We start from the raw sequence: 25,833 nt of genomic DNA on the forward strand, positions 1-25,833 counted from the left end.
AGCTAACCGGTATTGACGTGCCTCAGGTGACTGACGAGTTCTTCCCACAAGCATGGGTGTCTCGGTCTCTGGTGAGTGACCTGAGGAAACACACGGTTGTCTCTCACACTGAGAGAGAGCGGTGTATTTAACGTGGGTGCCAGTCATAGGGGGAGAACAAGGTGACTTGGGACGTTCTGGGCAGGTGCTTAAAAAATGACCAGTAGCACCACAATATAAACACAACCCATGATCTAATTGGTACTGATGCACCTCAGGGAAGAGACAAGTTCTTCCCAACTGCATGGGTTCCTCTGGCTGTTCAATAACAGGGGGTAACCAAGGGACTTGAACAGGAGAAGAGTGGAACCCGGGTCGTAACTGCTGACGGCACTCTCTAATGCGGTTGTTGGAGTTATCAGGTCCTCAAATGACTCGGGTTCGTCTCGAGTCGAGAGTTGGTCCGGGATCTCACTATTTAGGCCTCTGATGAACGCAGATTCAAGGGCCAGTTCGTTCCAATCACTTTCAGCCGCAGCGACCCGGAAACGAAGAGAGCACTTGGAAACAGATTCTGACTTGGGCATTCTGCTGGAGATGCAGTAAGCGACGGGAGGAGCATGAACCGCTCTTGTAAGGAGCGTCAAAAACACGACAGAGCTCAGAAGAGAAAGAACGGAATGACTCAAAAACTGGTGAATAGGATTCCCACATAGACGCAGCTCCACTGAGCTGCCCTGCCCCGGAGTAGATTTATCACAAACGGGATCTTGGCACGGTCAGACTCGTATGAATGTGGCTGTAAATCAAAAACAAGATTGTACTGCAGAAGGAATCTGGAACAGGCATCAATTTCTCCAGAAAAAAATTCTGGAGAAGGAATGAGAGGCTCACAGAGATGAATACACGGTGTTCGCACCGCTGTTTCTGAAGCAGCGGAGGAAACAGGCGGAGCACTGGCTGGAAGAGGACGGGAGGACAGCTGTTTAACTGCCTCAGACAGCGGTCGCAACTGCGTCAATATAGTTTGAGTTACCTCTTCCAGCGTCCTAACCCTGGTGGCCTGAGTGGCTAAGGCGTCTTATAGATCTTTCACCACTGCTGGGTCCATGTTTTTGGCCAGATCGAACTGCTAGACACGGGGCGGGAGCCAAGTGCAGTGGTGGAAGAGTCACAGGAGGCAGGAGCGAGTTAATACAATTATTTAATGACACGATACAAAAATGTATAACAAAAGGACCAAGAATTGAAAATTCACGCTCGGCTGCTCGGGTTCTCAGTGCGAGATGAGACACTGCGCTCACATGACACCGTCTTTGTGTTTTGTTAGTATCAACCCAAAGAACCAAAGTTTTGTCAAGTCTGAGTTTGAAAGGACGTATTTACTTCCTGTTTGAAGGACACTAAAAGTGGTGTTTTAAAATAAAAGTATGCAACCAATTAAGTGGTGTCAATTAAACAGTCAGAATGCACTTAATGAGAAATCCTCAAACCATAATAATGACGCATCTAAAACAAGACTTGCTGCAGTGTCCTTGTTTATTTCCCACAATGCCTAATCCCATGTCTCACCCTTAACACCAGCACTTGGTTTTGAGTGCCATCCAACGACGAAGCATAATTTCCAGCTCCAGTGTTTTTGCAACCTCTTGCATCAGCACTACTAATCTTACTTTGTTTGGTGAACCAACAGAGTACAAATCGGCTGCCAAAGCTGGCTTTGCCGCTATATTGCAGTGATACACCTGTTAGAGGTGTCGATGTTAACGTTAGCCTGAGTATATATGTGTGTATATATATACATATATATGTGTCTATATATATATATATATATATATATGTATATATATATATATATATATATATATATATACACACACACACACTTCCACAACCCTCTGCCCCTGTGTGCACAAAACACAAAGGATCACTAGCAAGGAACAAGGCATGCATACGGTAAGTTCATTATTAAGAGGTCCCTTTCCCCGGATGCCATGGAGCAGCAAGCTAAAAAAGCTATGCCAATGCCCAGTCAGTGGTCGCGCCTCCTTTCCCATGTGAGGAAATTTAACATGCCACTAGCTGTCATCTTGTATCGGGAGCAACGGACGAGATGAGTTGTGACGTTGGCTATAATCAATGCTGTTTCCCACATTGCTAGGATTCCGTGAAGCAGCACGGGAAAAAATGCTAAGCTAGGAAATTCTCCGTGCCACTTTTGGCATTCTCCCAGCAGTGGCGAGGGTTATAAACAACTCTGTGTCACGTAATGTGTTGACAGATGTGTTACCACGCAAATTGCTGAAGTCTCACCATGTTGGGTGCCTTACAGCCTTATTGAATCAGGCATCCCGCAAGAAATCATGGATGCAGGTGAGCCGTCTCCTTCCTGCTCCACGGATTTTCATTCTCTCTTTGTGAACAAGATGCTAAACAGAGGCCATGGTCTTCAGTTCAGCCGACGGTCTTCTGTGTTCGATGAAAAGTGAATTTTATTTTCAAAGTATTTTCCCAAAATATATCATACATAGTATATATAATAATCACACTCATGTCATAGTATATCCCAGTGTTGTTTTTCTAGGCTTTTCTCGGGTTTTTATCCAATCAGATTCGGCTAGCTCGTGTTGTCATGTTTGGAGAAATCAGTCCAGCAACCATGCAGGCACAGGAACCCTCAGAGTGAACGGACACATATAGTCGATGGATAGTTGCGACAGCCAATCAAATCATGAGCTGGGGACAGCAAGGCCATCTAGTCGGCCTCACGCTGAATGTGACTTGTACGCGTCCTGTGACTGGATACTCACACCGTAATTTCCGGACTAACCACTGCTCTTTTCTTGCTCTCTGAACCCGGTGGCTTAAACATATACAGATTTTTACACGCAAACTAGTAATTCTACTCTGACATGTTTCTGATGCTGCTGGCTGCAAACTGTGGCTGTCTGGTTGGAGTCCATCTTAAACGAAACTGAGACTTGACTAGCAAATGACTGTACAACAGGGATTCCGCCACTTCTAAATTTGCCTGGTGCTGCAGCACGGCTTACGTGAGAACAGCCACTCTATCAGAAAACTCATCTCTTTTCATTGATGAAATCAAATCTGACATGATTAAACATATCAAAACCAACAATAAACAAAGAGGTAGTCTTGAACGTGTTAGTTTTCGTGTCATTCACTGGAAAGTCCTGTAAGAAACATTATATTGTGACTGAAGAAGACTGCATATATATATAATTTTTTTTTTTGAGGGGGGGGGGGGGGGGTTCATCATACCTAAGAAATCAGGAGCTCTCAAACCCATTCCATTTGACTCCACCTTTGTTCAGAACACCTTACCTACGTTTCACAGTTTCAACATGAAAAGTTGTGAAGGACTTGAAAAACTCAACTGTCAGCTTTGTCCTGTCCCTTGAGCACTTGGTTTCTGAATGCTGGGTCTTATTACAGGCCATGCTGTTAGGAAACTAATACCTATAGCGAAGGGCATTAGCGGACAAAGCATATGTTACATAGAAATACTGAAAGGATGAACTCCAGAGCATTCTGCAAAAAGCAGGCCTTCTGACCAGCCTGCCGTGATTAGTGGAGCACCACCGTTAAAGAAGAGCACGAAAAAAAACAAAACACTCATCCAAAATGCTGCACTTCACAGATTTGAGAGCTTATGATGTGGTTAAACATTAACACACTTGGACCGAACCAGTCAAAACACATTGCCACCAGAAATCTTGGCCCATGCCTTCTTCTCCAGATGATATTGTTAGACGCTACTCACTAATAATCACAGATTGATGCTTCTTCTATCTTGATTTGAGATAAGTAATTGAGTACAGATGAGTCAAAAAGAAAATTTGGCACAAAGTATTTTCACTTGTCTCAGTCTGAAACTCATTCCTTGGTGTAACTGACAAGATCATTAGGATTCTATGTATGTACACATGCTTTTCTGGCTGTTTCATGCTTGTTTTTATTTGATAAACCTTGTAAAATTAGTTTGGTTTTAAGTGTATTGCTTTGGTGTGTATTATAATCCATGTATAAGCCCCAATCAATAAAGAACACAACAGTAGTAGTGACTTCTGATAGAGATCGATTAACCCATTTAAATAGATAATTTGCTCAGGTAAATGAACACAGCATTTGCACATGCGCTCTGCAAGCACCCGGAAGAATTCCAACAGACTTCTCGAACTTTGTTAAGGTAGGATCAAAAGAAACAATCCGACAAAGCAATGTTTAATTAATCCATCTGTGTGTTCCTACCTCCACTTCTGTAAGTCACCCTATGCTCCTCTCTCTTCTGGAAGAAAGTATTGACCACATTTCCATCCTTTTTGCAAAGCCCACAAGCATCTGACCTTCAGTGATCCTGGATGCCAAACTTTCCCATCACTTCCTCATCACCTCGGTTTCTTGCACAAACATGTCCATTGAAGTCTGTCCCAATGACTGCTCTCTCACCTCTGGGAATACTCTCCTGCAGTTTCTCTAATTCACTCCAAAAGGTCTCCATCTCCTAAGGTTACACCCCATAAGCACTAACTACATTGAAGATGACCCAATGGCCTTTGGATGTGCTATCCAAAGGCCTGAACTATGCAGTTGCTCCAGAACGCATACCCGTAGATGAGCTCATAACTGCCACAGAAACTGCCATACACAATAACAAAAATATCAGCGACACTGAAAGCAAAAAATCCCTCCACCCAATCTAACAAGGGAAGAAAACTACCGACTACCAACAAAGTTGCTGGTGGAGTTCTACACGGCCATCATCCAGTCCATCCTCACCTCCTCTATCACTGCCTGGTACAACAGCGCCACCTCCAGGGACAAGAGCAGACTGCAGCGCATCGTACGTTCTGCTGAGAAGGTGATCGGTTGCAGCCTGCCACCTCTTCAGGACCTGTATGTCTCCAGGACCCAGAGACGTGCAGGTCGGATCAGAGCCGACCCTTCTCACTCTGGACATGGAATGTTTGTTCCTCTTCCCTCTGGCAGGAGGCTACGGTCCATCCAGACCAGAACCTTCCGTCACAGGAACAGCTTCTTCCCCTCGGCCGTCAGACTGTTGAATTCGTGAACAGCCTTGTTGTTATTTTAGTTTATTGTATTATTTATTTATTTTTGACTGCACATTATTCCAAAACACTTTCCTAGTTAGTGGGCTCCCCACTGACCATGGCAATAAATTTGACTCTGATTCTGATTCTGAAAAACAGGCTCTGACAGCACTCCAGAAGGACAGCAATGTCACTATCCTACCAGCAGACAAAGGCCGATGCACGGTGGTTATGAACACAGCTGACTATCAAAGTCAGAGGGAAAGCCTGTTAAACGACAAAGACACAAATGAAGCCTTAAAAAGGGATCCCACCAACTCATACAAGAAGATGCCGTTTGACTGCCTGCAAAGACTTCAGAAGTCCAAATCGTTGGACTGTTTCCTTTACTTCCGCTTATACCCAGGGGAAGACATCCTGCGTATTTATGTATGGTCTCCCTAAGGTCCACAAGGCAGGAGCGCTTTTAAGACCTATTGTCATAAACTCTATGACATCCAACATTGCCAAAACATCTAGCCACACTCTTGGCACCGTTGGTAGGGCACAACACCCACCACATCATCAATTCAACAGACTTTGCACAAAAGATACAGGGAACTAAACGAGATGTGGATGAGACTATGGTCTCATATGATGTCACGTCCCTTTTTACGTGTATCCCCACCAACGAAGCGGTCGCCGTGGTAAAAAGCAGCCACAATCTCAGTCTACCTGACAGAACCAGTCTCTCACCAGAGAATATATGTGAATTGTTGGACATTTGCCTCACCACCACCTACTTCTAATACAAAGGATCTTTTTTACAGACAAATACACGGTTGTGCAATGGGCTGTCCAGTGTCACCCATAGTTGCGAAGCTGTACGTGGAGGAAGTTGCGAACACTGCTTTGGCTTCATACAAGGGCACACCACCCAGCTGTCGGTTCAGATATGTTGATGGCACCTTCACACAACACATCAACTTGTGGTTAACAATGAAGCAGACAGGAGTCTCAACGTTGAAGTGCACAGGAAACCAACACACACCGACCAATACCTCCAGTTTGACTCACATCACCCACTAGAACAAAAACGGAGTGATTAGAACACCTAGGAGAACAGGGAAGGAGCAGAATCACATTAGGAATACCCTCCAAAAATGTGGCTACCCCAACTGGGCCTTTACCAAAACATCAAAAGGGAACACAAAGGACAAAGAAAACAATGTTGAGCACCGTAACGGCATTGTTATTCCCTATGTGGCTGGGTCTCTGAGAAACTTAGAAGAATCTTTCGCAAACATGAAGTCGGTTACATTAGCACTAGCCACGCTGTCACTGTCACTCTATGAAGCATATGGCAAAGTGGGAGAGTTGTTTTTAATCATTTTAATTGTCCACGAACAATATCTCACATTTATAAAAAAAAAAAAAAAAAAAGCCACAAGCAAGTCAATGATACACTTGAGATCCATATTTGTACCATCTTCTGGTACAATATGCCGAATCACAAAATCACAAAGGGAATAAATCTTCAGGTCAAATTTTCAGGTGCATTTCCCCCTACTTACAATCACTGTGTTGTTGCCTTCAGTACCTTGCTATGATTGATGTAAATGTAAAAGGTGAAGCAAATATATTCAGAGCAAGTGATGGGGTATTCACCAGTATTTCATGAGAGCACTTGCCAAGAATTTTCCAACTTAAATGTGAAAAATCTAACAACATAACCATCTTGTTGAAATTCTGGAAACTCCACTTCTGTCCTGACAATTCCACTGTTTTCATATGTGTGACGTTCTAGAGGTCTATAATAATGTAATAATAAAATGTATGTAATAATATGTAATTTCAGAAAGTCGTGCCAAACACCCTCCTCCGGGTAACATCGACCACCTCCAACTGGGGAATCCCAAGACACCCCCAGGCCAGTGAAAAGACATAATCCACCTGGTCCAGGCTCGACCCCTCTGTCTTCTCCCAGGTGGCCGTGCCTGACACACCTCCGCAAGGGAGGTGCCTAGGGGGTAGAACCATGGCCTGGACTTAGAGCTGATCCTCATCCCAGCGGTTTCGTACTTGGATGCAAAGTGATCGAGTGAAGGTTGATGGTCACACTATATAGAAATTCAGAAACTAAAAATAGGTGGTATTAAAAAAAAAATAAAACTAAATTCATGGTCGTATGTAATTCAAATGCAGATGGTAACTTGTCCTTGACAACGGACAGAGATTAGATCAAGTATTAGAGGTTAACTTTTTGGGTTTCAGTATAGACAAGCAGCTCACGTGGAAACACATAACAAACAGCAAAATGAAAATATCTGTATCAGTTCTACTTGAAAGAAAGAGCATTCTTAATACCCGACTGTACTCTGATACTCCCTCACTCACATCCTACGGAGTCAAGGAGTGGGGAGGACACCAACCAAAGAAGTACAAGACCATTTGTTATGCTAAAGAAGAAGGCTGTTAGAAATTGGGAGAAGGCAGATTGGAACACATAAGAAATAACTGCTTGCTGATAAAGAATACTGAGGTTGAAAACCATGGATGCTCCGATCGGTCGGTCACCAATCATGATCGGCCAATTTCAGCGTGATCGGTGAATGCTGATCACTACCTATCGGTGCCAATCACAATAACCGATCACGTTTGACAGCCGGCACTCGGATGAAGACCCGCTGGTTGTGATGTGTCCGCTCCTCCCGACTCGCTGCCCACTCGGTAGCGGCATGTCTGCTGTGAAGGTTCTTTCAATCTGTCATTTAAAGTTTGCGTCCTGCAGCACATGCGTGGGAAAATGCTGTGCAGGGAAGTGCATCAAGATCAAACACACCATTTAAAGCACCAACACAGAGTTTTTGGGGCTGATGAAAGTGAGACCGCTGGTTCCTCAGCAGCAGACTGTTAGTGCAGCAGGCTGTTAGCAAAGCTGGCGCTTAGGAATACCCGCCGGTCCAAGCATGACATTCAGGATGCGAAGGAAATTTGTTGGTAACCACCTGAATCTGAAACTTTTGAAAAAGTCCGGAGTGGAAACTTTCACAATGCAGTGCTCTCTGTCTAGGAATCCGACTACAAGCAGCCAGTATGTAAATATTTCATGGACATAGCAAAGTCTCTAGTGATTCACCAAACTGCAACATCTCACGTTTAATCAAATATTTTTCAGTTGAATCAAATGTGCTTCAGAATAATTGCTGAATTCAAGCAAGCTTTTTCTATTTTTTTTTTTTGCTTCCATGAAGAGGTATGTAAAACGTTTCTGAATTAAAATGATTTAAAGTTCATTTTTTTACATCATGGACACAGAAAGTCTCATCATTTTGATTACAAATTCATTGTCAATACACGTGATTGGTATTGGTGAACGTCGGCAAAAATTCTGATCGGAATATCCATATTAAAAACCGAATACAACAATGAGGGTTTTCAAGACAATGGGTCTGACATAGGAACTGCAAGACTGCAAAGATTAAAAGTGAGTATTAGCAACACACAAATTACTATAACTAACAAACATACAAACAAACACAAACTAATACACACACAAACACAAAACTGACTATAACACTGAACCAATTGACAGAAACAAACACAAACAAAACTGTCAAAACACAACAAAAAAGGACCTCAATCACAGATTTACACACAGTTACACACAACCACAAAACTAGTGAGAATCAGGGGCAGAGATTAAATGAACTGTTTCTCACTCTACTCCTTTTCAATTTCTGCATCCTCATCTACCCATTTCTCTGTTAGGGAATACCCAGCGCTATCCAATATCAGATGATCAATCAGTAGACAAACAATTCCCGGAGGCAGATCCAATGAGCCAAACCTCAAGGACAGACATTTGGAAGGACACCGTTTTTTTTTTTCTTTTCCATTAGATGAAACCAGACACCAAAAACCACACTTATTTTTTCAACCATTCTGTTGCATACCGCTGACATGACAAGTTACCATGTCTACCTGACCATCATACAACACATACATAATTGTTACATTGCATGCAATTCAGTCACTATTTTCTCGAACATTTCACAGCTCTTATATTTTCTGTTTCTGATTTCCAATTATCCCTATTTTTTAGTGTTTGGTAGTGAGGCATCCATGTTTAATGTCATGGATGTTTTATAATAATAAAATGATGGCGCCTTCTGTGATAGAGTTCACAGGAAACTATTAAAAATGTTTTATTAAATTAATGCAATTAGAATTGACAAGATCAAGACAACACAAATTTAAGAAAAAACACTCAATGAAAGAGACAGAAAGCAATGTGTAAAAATATAAAATGCAAATGATCCTGTCAATCAATTCATTGAATGAATTAAAGACTAAGACAAGTGAAAATACTTTGTGGTGAAATATGTGACTCGTCTGTGCTGAGTTCATGGCCACAAATCCAACACAACCTCGAACCCATGGTGTAATACATGACAGGGTTTCTGCTGCATGCACTGCCATGACTTAGATGAGAGATGCTATGACTTTAGAAAGATGAGCTCCTTTTAAAGATGAAATATCATGTGAATAAATGCATTAAAATTGCATGATTTTAACAGAAAAACTCTGAGTGAAACCTGATAATGACCGAAGTTGATAGCTCAGGCAATTGAAGTTGCAAATTCTGGCCGTACAAAAGAAAAGACGGACCGTGTGAGGACTTCTTCACAGTTTCAAAAAATCCAGGTGGAAACCTTGTATTGATGATGGAAAAGTAGGCTTTTGCGCCCGCTACTGGCAGTCAGCCTTTCAACTGAAAAACACGTTCCTTCTTCTGTGGCATATGCTGAGTCACGTCCATGTAAGTTGCTGCCTCTTTGTCATTGTTCACAGATTGATGTGCATTCACATTAATCTGAGGTTTACGGTTAAAGTAGGAAAGATCACAACTTTCCTATCAAGTTAGTGTATTTGTCTAAGATGATATTAATGTTACATCACAGCTTACTTACGTCTTTCACAGCAATATTGACGTGATCATCTTCAAATAATTGTATATTCTTTCCTGCTCTGTCACTTCTACTTTGCTTTAATAAACATAGAAAATGCGATTGGTTGTACTTGCATTACTTCGGAATGTATTATAGTCAATTTAAGAGACTCTGATCAGTAAAAAACATCAAATCACAGCATTAGTAGTGACTTCAAAATAAGATTAATTGGTGTGACTCATGAATCAGCAAAAGGCAATTCATTCTCTTAATCTAGTCTTCCCTTGGACTTAAAATCAGGGCTGGTGCTCTGGAGATACATTACAAAATTATTACTTAGCAATTGTCATTTCAAATACGCAGGCATCAGTGATATTTTTTCTCCCTAAACATCCCTCACGCCTCATCACAGATTGGTTATGATTCACCTATTTTATGTGGCTATACAGACATGATGTCATTTCCTGAGTCCCTCACTTCAAGATCCTTGTTGTACTCTGTTGTACTTTATTGAATCCAGACAATAGGCTAAGGTCAGCCATTCTAGACTATTCAGCTGAGGCAATTCTTCAATACCATGTGTACCTATCAGACACTGACTTTTAAGATGCTGCTGAAGTCCTTGTGGCATCCCAACCATGTCTGAAAGAGCCATGCTCTGCCACTGGTTAACTTGCTAAGTACAGAAGGAATGAATAAACCTGCAGACAAAGGCTGTCCTGCTTAAGGTGTGAAGAAGCCAAGAGAAGCTTAAGTATGGGGTTATAATCTTTGCAAAAGTGACACGTATGCGTAACTGGAGTGCAAAACTACACATGTATGATTTTCCAAAACATACGCATATCTGAAAACACAGACAAAGCTAGAATGAAATACAAGGTCTGAAACACACACAAGCCCCAACCTGCTCTCACACGTGTGTACTTTTGTAATCGCCCTGCTGGTGAGACTGTTCGTGAGTGCGTCACTGGACAAGTCCGTAATTTTAGAATTTGTTACAATGACATGAACTGAGATTTCCAGAGACCACAGTTAAGTTTGAATGAACCTGTTTCCTCCGCTCTTAAAGTAAATACTACAAAAACCAGTTGACCACCAGTGACCACTGTGTGCAGTCGCTGCTGCATCTACATGCCCTTACCTCTCCAGGATTAGTATTTTTAAAATTGCTGTCTTTATGTAAAGAAACACGGTGGTGAAATGAAAACATAGACCTCATCTAATGCAGCCAACAACAACATATTTTTTTACTTAGTGACACTCTGCATCTGGTTATGAGATATGGTCTTCTAACTTGGATCTCAGTCTCTCAAGTCCTCTGACATTTTACTGACACTGAATTGCACTGATGTCACAACCTGACGTGCCGCACCTGGCCGGCCGCTGTTGTAAAACCAAACTAGCCAAAATAAATGCAGCCCAAATCATCTGAAAATGCTTCTTTATGAAATAAATAAAGACAAAATTAAAGGACAATTTACCTATAATTTAGTTTGTTTCGATTCGTTCTGTAAACAGACCATGCCATTGCATTTAGTTTTTGTTTAGGGAATTCATGTATTTTTATTTCAATTAACGAAAATAATTTACAATTCAAGTTTTTGTTACTTTTCACTATCACTATAATAACCTTGCAGAGGACATACACACTGGATTAGTGTCACTGATCATGTCGAGTAGAACTACTGTGAAATTGTACAATGTATATTTGATGCAGCGTCTTCCCCAGTTCTGCTGTGTCCAGGGTGGAGCACTGCAGAGAAAACTGTCACCCCAAAACTTTACTTAGACAGGGTTGCCAACAGCGCACAACAAATGAGTCATTTTATTTATTCTACATGCTTCTCTGAATCCAGTCTACTTTACTCCTACTTTTCAATGGTTATGATTTTGACTTGGAAAAAGCAAGAAGCAAATTAAATAATTAAAAACAATACCCACATTCATGCCATATCTCTGTTGTTTCAACAAAATATATTGGACTGATTAAATGATGCCAATGTTTGAATATAATCTTCCGTCTGTCTGAACTCAAGCACGAGAGACTGCTCAGCGAACACTAAATAAACATTTCTCAAATGACTCACAAGACTGAAATGTTCAGAATGTATTGCATAATATTAGTCCCACTGTCTGTATGCATCAAGCCACACACAGACAAACATGTTTGTCTTCATATCTTAGTGAGGACCATCATTGACATACATTGACATAACCCTTTCCCCAGCCTCTCACCCAAAACCTAACCATCTAAAACAAATGGCTAAACTTAACCTTTACTCTGAACCAAATAAAAAAACAGTGATAATAACCGAGCAATTTGTAGTTTTAACCCTCAAGATAGAAGACGCAAGAACACACACATTTTTGTATTGTTCTCCCTGTGGGGACATTGTGAAGATTCTCAATGACCTAACCCTTTTCCCAGCCTCTCCCCCTTAACTTAACCTTCCAAAACACAAGGCTCACCTTAACCAGGAATCTGGACCAAACTGAAACCCAAATTGTAATCACCTCATTTTTTAAAAATCTGAATATACAAAAATAATATTGATCAACTTCCAATAAATAATAACTTCATTAACATTGTTTTTTGTCCATAACAGAAAAAAAGAAAAAGTGGATGAGGATTACACTTTATTCTAGTATGAAAAAAAGTATGTTCCCCGAGGTCATCATTACATTCAGTTGCACAAATATGTAATACGATTGATTGTACAGATTCCAAACTTTTATTTCATTTCATAAATCATGTATATATATTTTTTTATACTGTTTCAAACGCTAAACTATTACAGCAGTCACCACAGCCGACAATGACAGATCGCTCACAGTGGTCCATGTGACTGCTCAAAACTTGGTGAAAACTTGGTCCATCCAATCCTACCTGTGAGTAGTGTTTTCTGCACCTCAAGAGTAACATACCAAAAATGTTTTTTGTAGTGTTGGTCATTCCACTGTTTTGGTTGAAGAATCATCCTTATAAAGGTTCTGATGCAATCAGTACCAACCCAGATTGCTCGGTTAAAATGTGGCAATGTGGAGAATAGAGTGTAAAAGAGTTGAAACTCACCATTTGCCTGGGTATTTTTTGGGCTCTCTTTCTCTTCAGGTAAACAATTTCCCATGTACAGTCCATTGAAGTAGCAGCTGTCACTGATCGCCGTAGACTGCCAGCACATACATGGTGTCTGCATGATACCACACGGTCTTTTGGATGTGCTTGAGGTCAAGCAGTCTCCCAGCCACTGGCACAGCATTTGGCAGGCTGCCATGCTGGGGTTTCGTTTGCTGACGACCAGGAACTCAGACTTGAATTCCCCACCTTTTCCTGTAGAACTGCTATCTGCTGGTACAAATCGTTTTTGCATCTGGACAAATCGCTTTCCAGCCTCTAGAAAGGTCACTGGAGCAGTGGCATCGCACAGCTTGACTATCTCATCGAAGCTTTCCATGCCAATGTAAGTGTGCGTGGTCTCTAGAAATGATTCATATTGGAAGGTAAGCACCTGTGATGGCATGCAGATTTCATCCAGTTTCGTTATTTTCATGAAAATTGTATATCGCCTTGGATCAGGGTTCTGCAAAGTCCAGGAACAAGGTACTTTGGGGAACATTGATGATGACAGGAAGGAGCCGAAGAACCGGTTTTGGACTAAGGTGTAGCAGGAGTCAGTTTCTGGGGCAAATGGGGATGCTAGGCATGGCCAACTTGCTAGCATCAGAGCAACCAAATACAAAATTGGCTGAGTCAGTGGCCACCTTTCATTTCCAAGTGGCCAGAAAACAATTCCAGTCATGGCTTTTAAATATTCAAGCTACCGTTGGTCAGATAAGAAAAGGGATGTGGGGGTGGCAGGTAACTCCGACACACTTGCCGCACAGTGGCTGCAATGATGGACCTCAGGAACCTATGAAAGAAAAGAGACACAATGTCCATCAGACTTCAGTTCATCAGAAACAAATATAAAATTAGCATGCTTTTTTGCAATGGAAACGCTGTCCACTCTCCATATTTGTGTTTCAAGTCAGGTCTAACATTGTATCTCCCATTGTTGGACTACTAAAACAGTTATGACCTCTTGTATTTGTCGGAATTAGGGCAGATGAGCCACTGGCAGTACACATCTCACTCTTGCTTTTGCAAATCATGGCAAGAGCTTCTTGTCAGCTTGTAGTCACTTTTAACCACAGCGCTGGTACTTAGAGTCTATGGATTGTGCGCTCATGCATGTTGGTGAATTGTTTTTCTGCATCACATTTGAAGTGCATATTGATCAAATGAAAATGTCTCCAGTTCTCGCTTGCGTGTTGTGACATTAGTCGTGGACATGTTTATGTGTTACCATGTTCATCATTGTTGATTGTAGTGGTTAGGAATGTGCCATTGCGCAGTTGTAGTTCAGGGGATGATCATATGCAGTGTAGTTTAATTACGGCTGTCAGAGAGGTGTTATTCATCGATGAAAGGTGTGAGTTGTTTCAATTTTATATAATACAAAGCCATTTAAATGTGGATTACATACTGTATGTGTGGCCTCTGAAAAACAGTTCTTCAGCATGTTTTTATCATGGGTCTCTGATGTGCACGTACCAGTTTTTCGTATAACTACCCTCAATGGACCAACACCAGGAGAAATGTATGGAAACTAGCATAAACCAGCTCTGAAGTTTGTGTGAAGCACTGCATATTTTCATGCAGTTTTCACTCTTCGTACGTACAGACATGGGTGAGGGCACCACATGAGGCCCCTGGTCTCAGCTGTTGACTCACATTTTCACCTGTGCCCATAAACAGCACCTTCATGTCCATCATGTTGGACAGGTTCACAAATCATGTGCTGCAATAGTTAATTGAAGTGCATTGATACATTAATCACTTCAGGACGTATGGTTTGCTTGCATCAATGGGCATCTTTTCATCATGAAGATGGACACAACCATTGCACAAGTGAGGGAGCTGCAGTAAAAATTATCAGGACAACTTAGGGCCAACATGTCATGTGAACATTATTCATTAAAGTAAACCTGTCAGGGATGGGCGATGTGGACAAAAAAATTATCACAATGAATACATTTGAATTCTATTCCATGTGTTGGAAATTACAGCCTCTCTTTAAACTGTTTAATGATGAGACTTAGTAGTGAAGTTTGTCTCCAACATCATTATTTGTTTATGTTGAAATATAATAGTCAACCAAGAGTAGAGATGAGAAATTCTAAGTGTCACGTCTCTGGTAGAACCTGCTCCTGTCTGACAGACTGCTCTGCCAGTTTTAATTAGAGGTTAGAGCCGTGTGTCTGCTGTAGCTCATGTCTCTTAACAGTCGACTTTAAGTATGGACCAGTCTGGATACATTATTACTATTTTCACCACTGCTTGTGTTGATATGAACCAAGACGGATGACCCCGTCAGAAAGAAACACCGAGAGTCGACCAGTGTCATCATCGAAGGTTCCCTGGATTGAAAATAAGTTTAAAACTGCGATCGTGAAGCAAAGTCCACCACACTCTCTCCACAACTGTCAGACACTGGTGTCGGCTCTAAATTGCCGCAGAGATGGAGAGCGCAACATGCCGTCAAAGTCTTGTCAAGATCATGTATGCAGGTCCAATGCAATGAGGGTGCCACATGTTTATCGAATTTATCGGGAGATGCAGAATTGTCATTGTGGAGATTGTTTTTGCCGATATATCGTGTACAATAAGTTATCACCCCTCCCTACAGTCTATCAATAAAATCAGATGTTTATAAGCCAAATAAACACCTAGGTGCTGATAGCGACCCCTGGTCTTCAACAACGGAACTTGGTTACTAGTACAAAACAATAAACTCTGTGGCACCGGTTTCGCCTGCAGTTAGCCTTCATCCATTAGTGCTCAAATTTGCAGTGGTTAGTTGACGCCATGTATCTTGTCTTAATGCTGCGTATGAGTCTGGGCTGCCCAGAAGCAATTTGGCTGTCATTTTTGCTGAATGAATACGTAAATAATAATAATCGTGCCAATAAATCAGCGGACAGATTGATCGGTGCAGCCCTAGATGAAACGTATTAAAACAGCGGAGACATGCAGAAAAGACTACCATCAGGGAGGTGTAAATGATTATGGATGTTTTATTCAATGGAAATGTATTGGTGGTGGTGAGCATTCTAGATATGTTATGAATAATTATATTCATATAAACTTATGCAAAAAAAAATACATGCACGATAACAATATATATAGAAAATATAATAATGTAATTTTAATAGTTTTAAAGCTAATTATTAATACCACTAAATTATGGTGTCATTATGGGTGGATTCTTAACTCAGAAAATCAATGCATGGCAATCACAAAAATAGTATTCAAGGTTCAAATAATAAATCTGTTACAAAGTAATGAGACTATGGAACACTAACATCAATATAGGTGCAACATAAAATTAAATCTCTTTGAAAACGAAAAGTTTTGTTGTCGAACTTCAGTCATGAATGATGAAAAGGCATATAACCGGTTAAACTTTGTTAAATCAAATATGTGTCTGAGGAAACTTTGATTCCTAAACCAGCCAGTCGCAGCTAAGCGCAATATTGTGGCTAAAGCACATCCCTGTGTGTCACAAGGTTGCTGGTTCGTGTCCAGCATATGTCTCTTGCATGTATTCTCTGTCTGTGTATGTGAGCGGCGCTGCAGATTGGAACGTCTCATCTTCACTCCATTGAATTTAACGGACTTTACGAAGATCAACAATGAATAATAGGTGAAATACATGCCATACATTAAACAGAGTCATATAACGTATGCCATTATATGACTTGCCATACGTTATATATGCGCATACAAATCATGCAAATCATGAATGGTAAAATGTTCTCACAGTGTATTCCAAAGAAGGGACAAATGTCAGAGACACACACATGCATACAAGCACGCAGGAAAAAAAAAAAAAAAACTAATGACTCATTAAAATGAAAACAAGAAGATCTGACAGGATAACATGATGACACATTATCGATGTGACCTCACTGTCTGAAGCAAGCTCTTCAAAATTGTGGCTCATCATTCAAGTAAACGACGGAGGATCCTGCTTTCTCTCCTTGAGGAAACTCAAATCCCATCCATGATAAAATACAATAGGGTTAAAATATATTGAAAAATGCACATATGTACATACATTGGTATATTCCATTCTGTTTATGTAGAACAACAAAGCAGAATGAAACAGGAACAGGCACAGAGTCGATTGGTTCACAAGCCTGCAGAGCATCTTGGGAACTATTCAGTTTCATGTCGTATCACAGTGAATTGAGTTTATTGTTGAGAGTTATGCAACCTCACATGCCAATTTTCGTCATGTTATTGTACCATCGTAACTAAGCCAGTCAGGTGGTTGTGTATGGCTTTACTAAAGATCAGAGTCACTGTGCGATTATGTAAAAATTTCGCAACCTATGTGTACGTCACTGATCATTTCTGACATCTGGATCTGTACTTGAAATACTGTGAAATACTCGGCAATTGCGGTGGTCCGTCATCAGCTCTTATCTGAGGTGACTGATAATGCTAAGAAGTGACTGAGAAATAAGGCGGTCAAGCCGATGGTGGCTTCGTCGGGGGTCTCAAACCAGCTATTTTGCGCAGAGCGCCACCAGCTGAGGACATCGCCTGAGGTGCAAAGGAGCGAGGCTGCACATCAGGGGGCAAATCACATTCAGGCCACCCGAGGCAGAACCCTCAGGGCGCTTTCACACTGCGGGTTCTGTCTCGAGACAAAGCTCTTTTGGCTCAGAAGTCCAAGATGTGAACTCAAGCGAGTCGGGTATTGGCCGTGGACTTGAACCCTGGAGACCTGTATTTTGTCTCGGGAAACTCTCAACAGGTAGTGAGCTTCTCGCCTTAGGCGACTCAGCACTAGATGCCGGAAACTACGTATACAGCGTGACTCCACATAAACATGATAAATGCTGGGCAGTAAAGGGTCTGATCGCTGTCTGGGCACACAACACGGTTCAAAAACAACTTCTCAAACTCCCAGAACACTGAGGTATGCAGCTGGAAGCTGCAGGAAAATTGCGCTTGGGAATTGGAGAGCAGCACAGTATGGCGGTCCGGGACTCGCGATGTGTGTGGATGTTTTATAACTCACGTTTTCGCCTTTATCGGGCGGATAAACACTTGACTTTATTGAGAGACAGATTTGCTTGAATGAATAATGTTGCGCTCTTCAGTAACTGCTTTCAGTGCTGTGCAGCGCAGCTGACTGCATGAGGTGAACTGCGAGGAGGACAGGTGCAACTTGATTTTCCCCAAGTTGCTGAAGATCACCAGACTATTCATTGATCATTTCTGACATCTGGATCTGTACTTCAATGATTTAAATCTTCTTCATTGTCAGTAATCGCTCTCACTGTGTTTGTGTTGTGAGAGCAGCGTAGATCAATCAAGACGCTCTGTACTGCTACGCAACTTGTTTCCGCTATTTCCTTGTAAAATAAACATGACTGTCATATTTGCTTTTTATTATGTGCGTTTCTTTTGTGTCCTGAGTTTCGGTGTCTTGTGTCTTGTTTTCATCCAATTGTTTCTAGCTTAATGGCAGCGCAGGTGGATCTCATTCCAGTGATCAGTCTGCAAGGATTTCTACACCTGGGTTCCAGTCTGTCCTTCCAGATGGTCACTTCGAGTTCCAGTGGTAAATCTCTCCCTCTCGACCCTCCAATCTCTTGTGACTCGACTGACGAATTATATTCCCGTTCCCGTGTACAGTGTTTATATGTCCTTCTCGCTTGCTACCTTATAGTTTTATTGCTCGCATGTGCATGCTATTGATTGAACTTGTCTTTTCTGTTTCTCCGTTCTGTTTCTTATTGTGATCCGTGTGTGTGTGTGTGTGTGTGTGTGTGCATAGAACCACCACCGAGGGAGTGATTTAGAATCGTGAGTTTAGTTTCCGAGTGTTTTTCAGTTGTCCAGTATGTTCAGGTTTGAGCTTAATTCACCTGCTTTTTCTGTTTTCAGGTTTTCACCCTTCCCTGCACGTTTGTCCTCCTTCCTCCTGTTCTGGTGTTGACGTCTTCTGTTGTTCCTTGTTAGTGTTTCATTTGTGTTACTTTACTAACGCTTTATTAACGTTACTGTTAACTTTTTACGCTCATTGTTCGAGTCTTCTATATACCGTCATCGACGGTATCATGACAATGACAACACTCTTTCATGTTTAGTTTTGGCTGTGAAACGCCACATTCTGTTAGAGCCGTGGCGGAGCTCCGTCATCAGTTAATATTTGAGGTGAGGACTACTCGCAGTGCTAAGGAGAAATAAGGTGGTCAAGCCAATGGTGGTAAATAGACGTGCTTCGTCGTGGGTCACAAAATTGCTATTTTGTGAAGAGAAAAAAAAAAACGCATCGCCTGTGGCGCAGAGGTGCGAGGCTGCACAGCAGGGGGCGAATCGGACTCAGCCGACTTGAGACAGAACCCGCAGTGTGAAAAGCCCCTCAGTGTGTAACCGGCCTTAGAAGCCAGTACATGAGAATATTGCCATTAAACAGGTTGATGTTGCTTGATGCGAAAAAGGTTGGGTCCACTGCTGTAAAGGACATAAAGTCCCATATCATGTAATGGATTCCTGAGCTTTATCGATCATTTTGATAAAGGATGAATATTTTAGGTGCTTCTTTAATTTAGCTTAACTTTCAGTATCGGTTTACTTCATATTCATAAAGATGACCTAAAACATTCTATACATACTTATATATATCCAACAAAAATTTGTACTTGTGTCTCTAACAATCATGATTATTGACAAAGCTAATTGCATTGCCGAGTATGAATATCCAACACAGACACAGTGCATTCAAAGAAAGAACCAGAGAATGTTTGGTTGAATGCGAGTCAGATCATGATGAAAATAGGTTTTGCAAAATTGCTTGCGCACTACACCTGTTCCTGCTACTTGGAGGACCAAAACTTCTGCAACATTGTTGTCGTTGCTACAAACTATTTTTGGGATTTCATCAGCATTAGAAGCATTGTTATTTCTATTATTTTGATACATACATTAAGATGTGAAACACGCAATGACCTGCTACTCACATAGCAGCCGCATTGATCCACAGGAACCAGATCCACTCAATACCTTTGCACCATATCCGGCCCGATGGTGCAGTCATTGCTCCTCGTCTCAAATACTCACTCCACATTTCCCATTTCTCCCACATTTCAAGCTACGTTCCTTCATGAATGGAAAGATGCCCTCTGTGAAAAAATGGAGTGTTAAGTACTCGGGCAGCACAATGCTCTCTAGGTATTCAGCAGAAAGTTCCCATACAACATACAGGTGATATCCAACCCATTCTCATTCGCTAGGCATCAAATACCAACTATCTTCAAGTGACTTTTGCATGCGTGTTGACATCAAAGTAAGCCTTCCACAGAGTGGAGACAATCTGGAGCTCACATTACGACTTAGACGTATATGTCACTTAAAATGAGACGTATTCTAAGGATCAGTGTGGAAGGACCATAGCCAACAATAACTCAAACCTCTGTCCATCTTTTACATGAAGTACTACCCATGGCGTCAGCATATCTCATGGTAGGTGGAATCTGATTCAATTGTGTCAAATCTTTTGTGTTCAGGTTGCTGTCTTCACCATCGTATACCACATTCTTACTTTTGTCACAAATCCTATAGAACTCGAACTGTTGGAGAATAATTTGATATGTCTCCTTCGGGACATGCGACGGTTAGTTCAATGATAACTTGGAATGTTGGACAGACTCATGCTGGATTCCAAATAAACCAGAGATAGCTCCCTTTGGTAGTAAACAGGGATGTCTGTTTTGTCCACAGATCCATGAAGTTCTTGTCATGGCGACCCAACCGAGTGCATTGAATTCTGAGAAAGTAGGTGTAACACGTCTAGCGATTGACCAGCCTGCAATACTAAATATGGACATGTACGTGTGTGACAACGTGTATTTGGTGGCCAAACTTTCGCACCAAAGGCTGTGGAGCAAATTGATGTGTACACAAAAACAGAAGCAGTATGATGTTGAGAAGTGCTTGTGAGTTGAAACAAAGTTGAGAAACACTTGTGTTATGAGTAAAAATGGACCAAAAAATCATTCATGATAAATTTTGTAATTTCGGCAATAATGATAATCATCATGATAAATAAATTTTCATTCTGTTCCATGTATTGGACATACTACAGTCTCTCGTGAAACTGTGTTTCATCACTTTAAATTATGAAACTTATTAGTAGAGTTTGTCTCCAATATCATTATTTGTTTATGTTTAATTATAATAGTTAACTAAGTGTAGAGAAGACAAATTCAATGTTTCACGTCTCTGGTAGAACACGCTCATGTCTGACAGAGTGCTCTGCCAGCTTTATTCCGGGGTTAAATTGAGCTGTCTGTCTGCTGTATCTCATGTCTCTTGACAGTTTATTTTAACTGAGCTGGAGAGCGCGGCACTCTGTCATGTTCATGGATGCAAGTCCAATGCAGATATTTTGCAGGTATCGTGTATGACAAGTTCTGTCCATCCCTAGCGGTGACCGATGCCCTCAGGGGGTTGTCAATTTATGTTTTAGACATACATACCGACAAGTTAGATGTGGCCTATAATCTATATTTGAAAATATTTTATATTTTCTAGATTCCTACAGAGAATTTGACCCTTCTGCATCAAAATCTGTAAAATAATACCCCGAATGAGAATCTGGTGGAGACAGCTCATAATTAATGACTATTATTATTATGAACAAATGCTGCATAGAAAGAGCACAACAGAGACCACTGACTTAAAACTACCAACAGATGACAGACGGCAGACACTGTGTGTGCATGTGCTTGCAGCCATGACCTGCAAATCATACTGTGTGTATCTCTGTTCTGTGTGAAATTTATCTCTTTAACTGTGCACAGTCTTTTTGGCATGAATTGGTTTGTGTGTGTGTGTGTGCGGGCGAGCTGGAACGTTCCTCAGACAGAGAGAGAGATAGCGAGAGAGGGAAAGAGAGAGAGAAAGGACAGAGTTATTCACTATTAAGGGTAAAAAGTCAATGTGAAGGTGTGTGTACGTTGAAAAAGCGGAGGAAAGCAAGGAGAACAGACGAATGCATGCGTGACTGCTACTTGAACAAGATTTTCATGGTACAGAGTAGCTAGTCAAGCTTGCACTATTGTATTACAAGTGTTTTGAGGATGAGTAAGGAGCTGAACAAAATGCTGATTGTAAAGGTTAAAACGCTGCTAGAAGTGTGTAGAGATCTGTTGAAATGAGAATCTGACAGCTTGGAGTGGTTTTGGTGTAAGTTGGAAAAATGAAAACTTTCAAGTAAATGTTGATATTAACAAGAATCTGTGTCTTCCTGCTGAAAAGTCTCATTGAGCACCTCATCTCGGTTCCAATGTAAAGCTCCCAGCTCAAGGAAACAGGTCACCGCAATAAGAAAACCGGAAGTATTGCTTGGTTGAATTAAATAAAAACATTGAAAACAAGTCAGGTGGTTACTCCCACTGGTCCAGACCATCTTATTTAAGAATGTATTTGGGATTTGAAATTCATAAAATGGTTAGTCAGGAATTAGAAAGGGACTTAGATAAGTACCATGAAGATACAGTTCTGGGTGGTACCGTTGCAACAGCTGCTGAGTTCATCTCTGCTAACCATTATTTGACTCAGATATTTATTTCCAAAAAAAGTTATTTTTGTACAAATAGATATTTAGATCTTTTTTTTCTTTTTTTTTTGGAACAAAGCACGTCAGTAGTTGACATGATGTATGGTGAATGCAAAGAAATAATGGAAGCATTTCATCTTGAAAATGCATGGTTCCGTTCAAGACAGTAGAAAACAAGGGATGTGCCTGCTACGAGCGGTCACCCTGCTGTATGACCTGCAAAGCCTAAATACTTCTCTTCCACTGCCAATTAACTTCTGTACTTTGAATGCTGTGCTTGTTAGTTATTTTATTTTATTTTATTTCAAATCACTTTCCTAGTTGGTGGGATCCTCACTCACCATGGCAATGAAGTTGATTCTGATTCTGTGGATTTGCACTTTTCACAGGTAGATTTCCAGTCTGTACGTTAGTCTCCACTCCAACTTGAAGCAGTTCTGGTCTTTGCTCCACTATAAATAGAATAGAGCAGTACCTCGGTTCTCGACCACAATCCGTTCCAGATGGCGGTTCGAGAAGTGATTTGTTCGAAATCTGAATCGAATTTTCCCATTACAATTAATAGAAAAAGAAATAATACGTTCCAAGCCTTAAAATAGTCTTTTGTAGGAGTGAATGTAGAGTGACTGCTGCAGGTGCGCTGTTCGTCTATGCGTGTGGCCGCTGCATGTGGGAGGGGTTGCCGAGTGAGTGACGTCTCTCCAGAAGTGAAGAGGTGCCCGGTGTGTGTCCAGCTCTGAATGTGCGCTTCTGTGCAGTTTGGTTGTGACAAAGTCATAAACCAAGTAACGCTCTGTCCGAGACTCTCCTCATCCCTGTCCGAGCTCCAGCCAACAACAAGAAATAAAACCCTGGAGTACGCATCCCAGCCTCGGAGGTGTCGAGAGCGAGCACCTTCCCTGTGACACTCTACCACGGTGCAGTGTGGAGACAGGAAAATAATTTTTCTCACAAGGGGTGTGGACTTGGACCCAGCATTATACAATGATGTCCTGAACACCCTCCTCAGGTAGATCAACATGTGAATAGAGTAAGTGCCTTTGTCATTCATAACTTGCTGATGTTGATGAATTGTAGCCATCGCTTCAATTTTCACATAAACATAATGGCCCATCAATACCCTTCTCCCTTGGACAGAGACTCATGGCATGCAAGTGCACACACATTACCATCTTGCATCCACCCAGTGAACACATATTATTGGTTTGATCCTCCTTTAGACTTGGATGGGGGACTATTACAAATGAATACATCAGCACGAACTATCGAGCAGTATTCATTGTTAGAAACGTCCATGTACCCCAAACTATCTCAGGAATACCGGTTCTTGACAGGTGTTGGGATGTACCTTCTCTGGCTTTCTTTTCAAACCTCTTAGGCGTTCTTAACCTCAATAATTTAATGTCGAACTGTAGACAGATGCATGGATTTTATTTCAACATACTTCCATTTTTGGATTGTAACGTTTCTCGTCCATTTGTTCATTTATACAAATCTCCCTACCCCCAACAGTGACTTCTGGGACTTGCTATTGAAAACTGAAAGAGACACTGTTCTATATAATAAAAATGTTGTCCCATGGGAGAAATTGCCTGATATTATTAGGAGGACATTACGCAGTGTAATAGAACACTCCTTTGAAACTACACAGACACTGCAGGAAGTAGTTCACCACTATCTAGAAATTCAAGTTAAATGATACAAAAATATGTATGATGATTTGCAGGTCATGGTGACACAGAAAAAAGGTCTTCGAAAAGATAATGCTGCTTAACCGACTGAAAGAAGAGGTCATTGTTGTCTGTGAAATCAATCAGCACTGAGAGTTGGAAATATTGAAGAGATTTCCTCCCAGCTTTCAGAAGGGATCACTCAGCAAATTAAGTACAGTTATTTTTGCTACTTATTGTACAGATATGTGTTTGTAGTCTTACTTATTTTCATGTCACTGTCAGGCAGCACAGAAGCATTGACTGGGAGAGGACGTGAGGGGCTACTCTGTCTGCTGAAGAGAAGACTGTCAGCAATTAAAGCTCAGCAGGGTGCAGCTCGCTCAATGTACCAACGTGTGTTTAGATCACAAGCCTTGTCTCTGGATGACTCCTCCACTGATGATGAAGGACCCCACAATAGTAGCTCCTCCACCGATGATGAAGAACAGGAGGATTTTAGCTCATCTTCTGAACTCTGACCTCCCTCATCAAACTTGCCTATATCTCAAATGTCCTTCCGTGGTCCAGCAATTGCAGGCACACTGATGCCTGTTAGGAAAACCGTTATGTAACCTGAAGTATTAACCTGAAATGTGATTTTTTTTTTGCAATTGACTCCTTTTCTGAGTTATGTAATATCACTATTTTGAATTAGGCCACTTTTTATGTAAATTATGAAATTTTATTTTAAGTTTTGTTGAAATACAGCTTTCGTGCATCCTCAATAAAGTCAATTAACGGGCTATGCTAACTCACTTCACTTTCTTTCTTGTCTTTCATATACTCATGTGTCGGTATGTATGTTATTCAATCATGTGCTAGTACAAGTAGGAACACACTGACTTTGTAAACCGAAGCAGTACGTTGAATGAGACTGCTGTTTTGTAGCAGGAATAATGAGTCTTCTTTAGTGGCAAGTTAATTTAAATCTCCTTCTTCCTTCAGCTTCTCCCTTCCCTCATCTGCCACAGCGGATCATCTTCCTCCATCTCATCCTGTCCTCTGCTTCCTCTTCTCTCAAACCTACAAACCTCATGTCGTCCTTCACCACGCCTTCCTCTCCACCTTCTGCCTGGCAGTTCCAACCTGAACATCTTCCTACCAATGCACTCGCTATCCCTCCTGTGTACATGTCCAAACCATCTCAATTTAGCCTCTCTGACTTTGTCTCCTAAACATCTGACATGTGCTGTCCTTCTAATATACTCTGGCAAGTTCATTTAAATATGTGATGTAAAATGTCCAAAGTACAAATGGTATGAGCAGGTCTTGCAATGTATAAGCTTACTTATTTCTGAACGTAGTAATTACCATCATCATCTCAACTTACAGGAAGCAGCTGGAGTGCCGCATGTTAGGGTTAGCATTGGGGGTTGCTATGGCCCCATACCACCTAAATGATTATAGTCATTAATAAATGCGCCTCATCAAACATAGTTTTGTTGGGTCAATCCTTTTC

General features: G+C 41.3%; 1 protein-coding gene across 10 annotated transcripts in view; it reads right to left on the minus strand.

Annotated features, from left to right (window-relative positions):
* LOC128768026 (adhesion G protein-coupled receptor B1-like) overlaps window positions 1–25,833 on the minus strand; it is a 157,600-nt gene that overhangs the window by 111,056 nt on the left and 20,711 nt on the right. For all 10 annotated transcript variants that reach the window (XM_053880548.1, XM_053880549.1, XM_053880547.1 and 7 more), the window contains exon 2: window positions 13,056–13,893. In XM_053880548.1, the coding sequence (XP_053736523.1) occupies window positions 13,056–13,782 (727 nt within the window). In that variant the 5' untranslated portion in view covers window positions 13,783–13,893. The remainder of the gene's footprint in view (window positions 1–13,055; window positions 13,894–25,833) is intronic.

Source organism: Synchiropus splendidus, chromosome 12, assembly GCF_027744825.2.
Source record: "Synchiropus splendidus isolate RoL2022-P1 chromosome 12, RoL_Sspl_1.0, whole genome shotgun sequence".
Taxonomy (NCBI): domain Eukaryota; kingdom Metazoa; phylum Chordata; class Actinopteri; order Syngnathiformes; family Callionymidae; genus Synchiropus; species Synchiropus splendidus.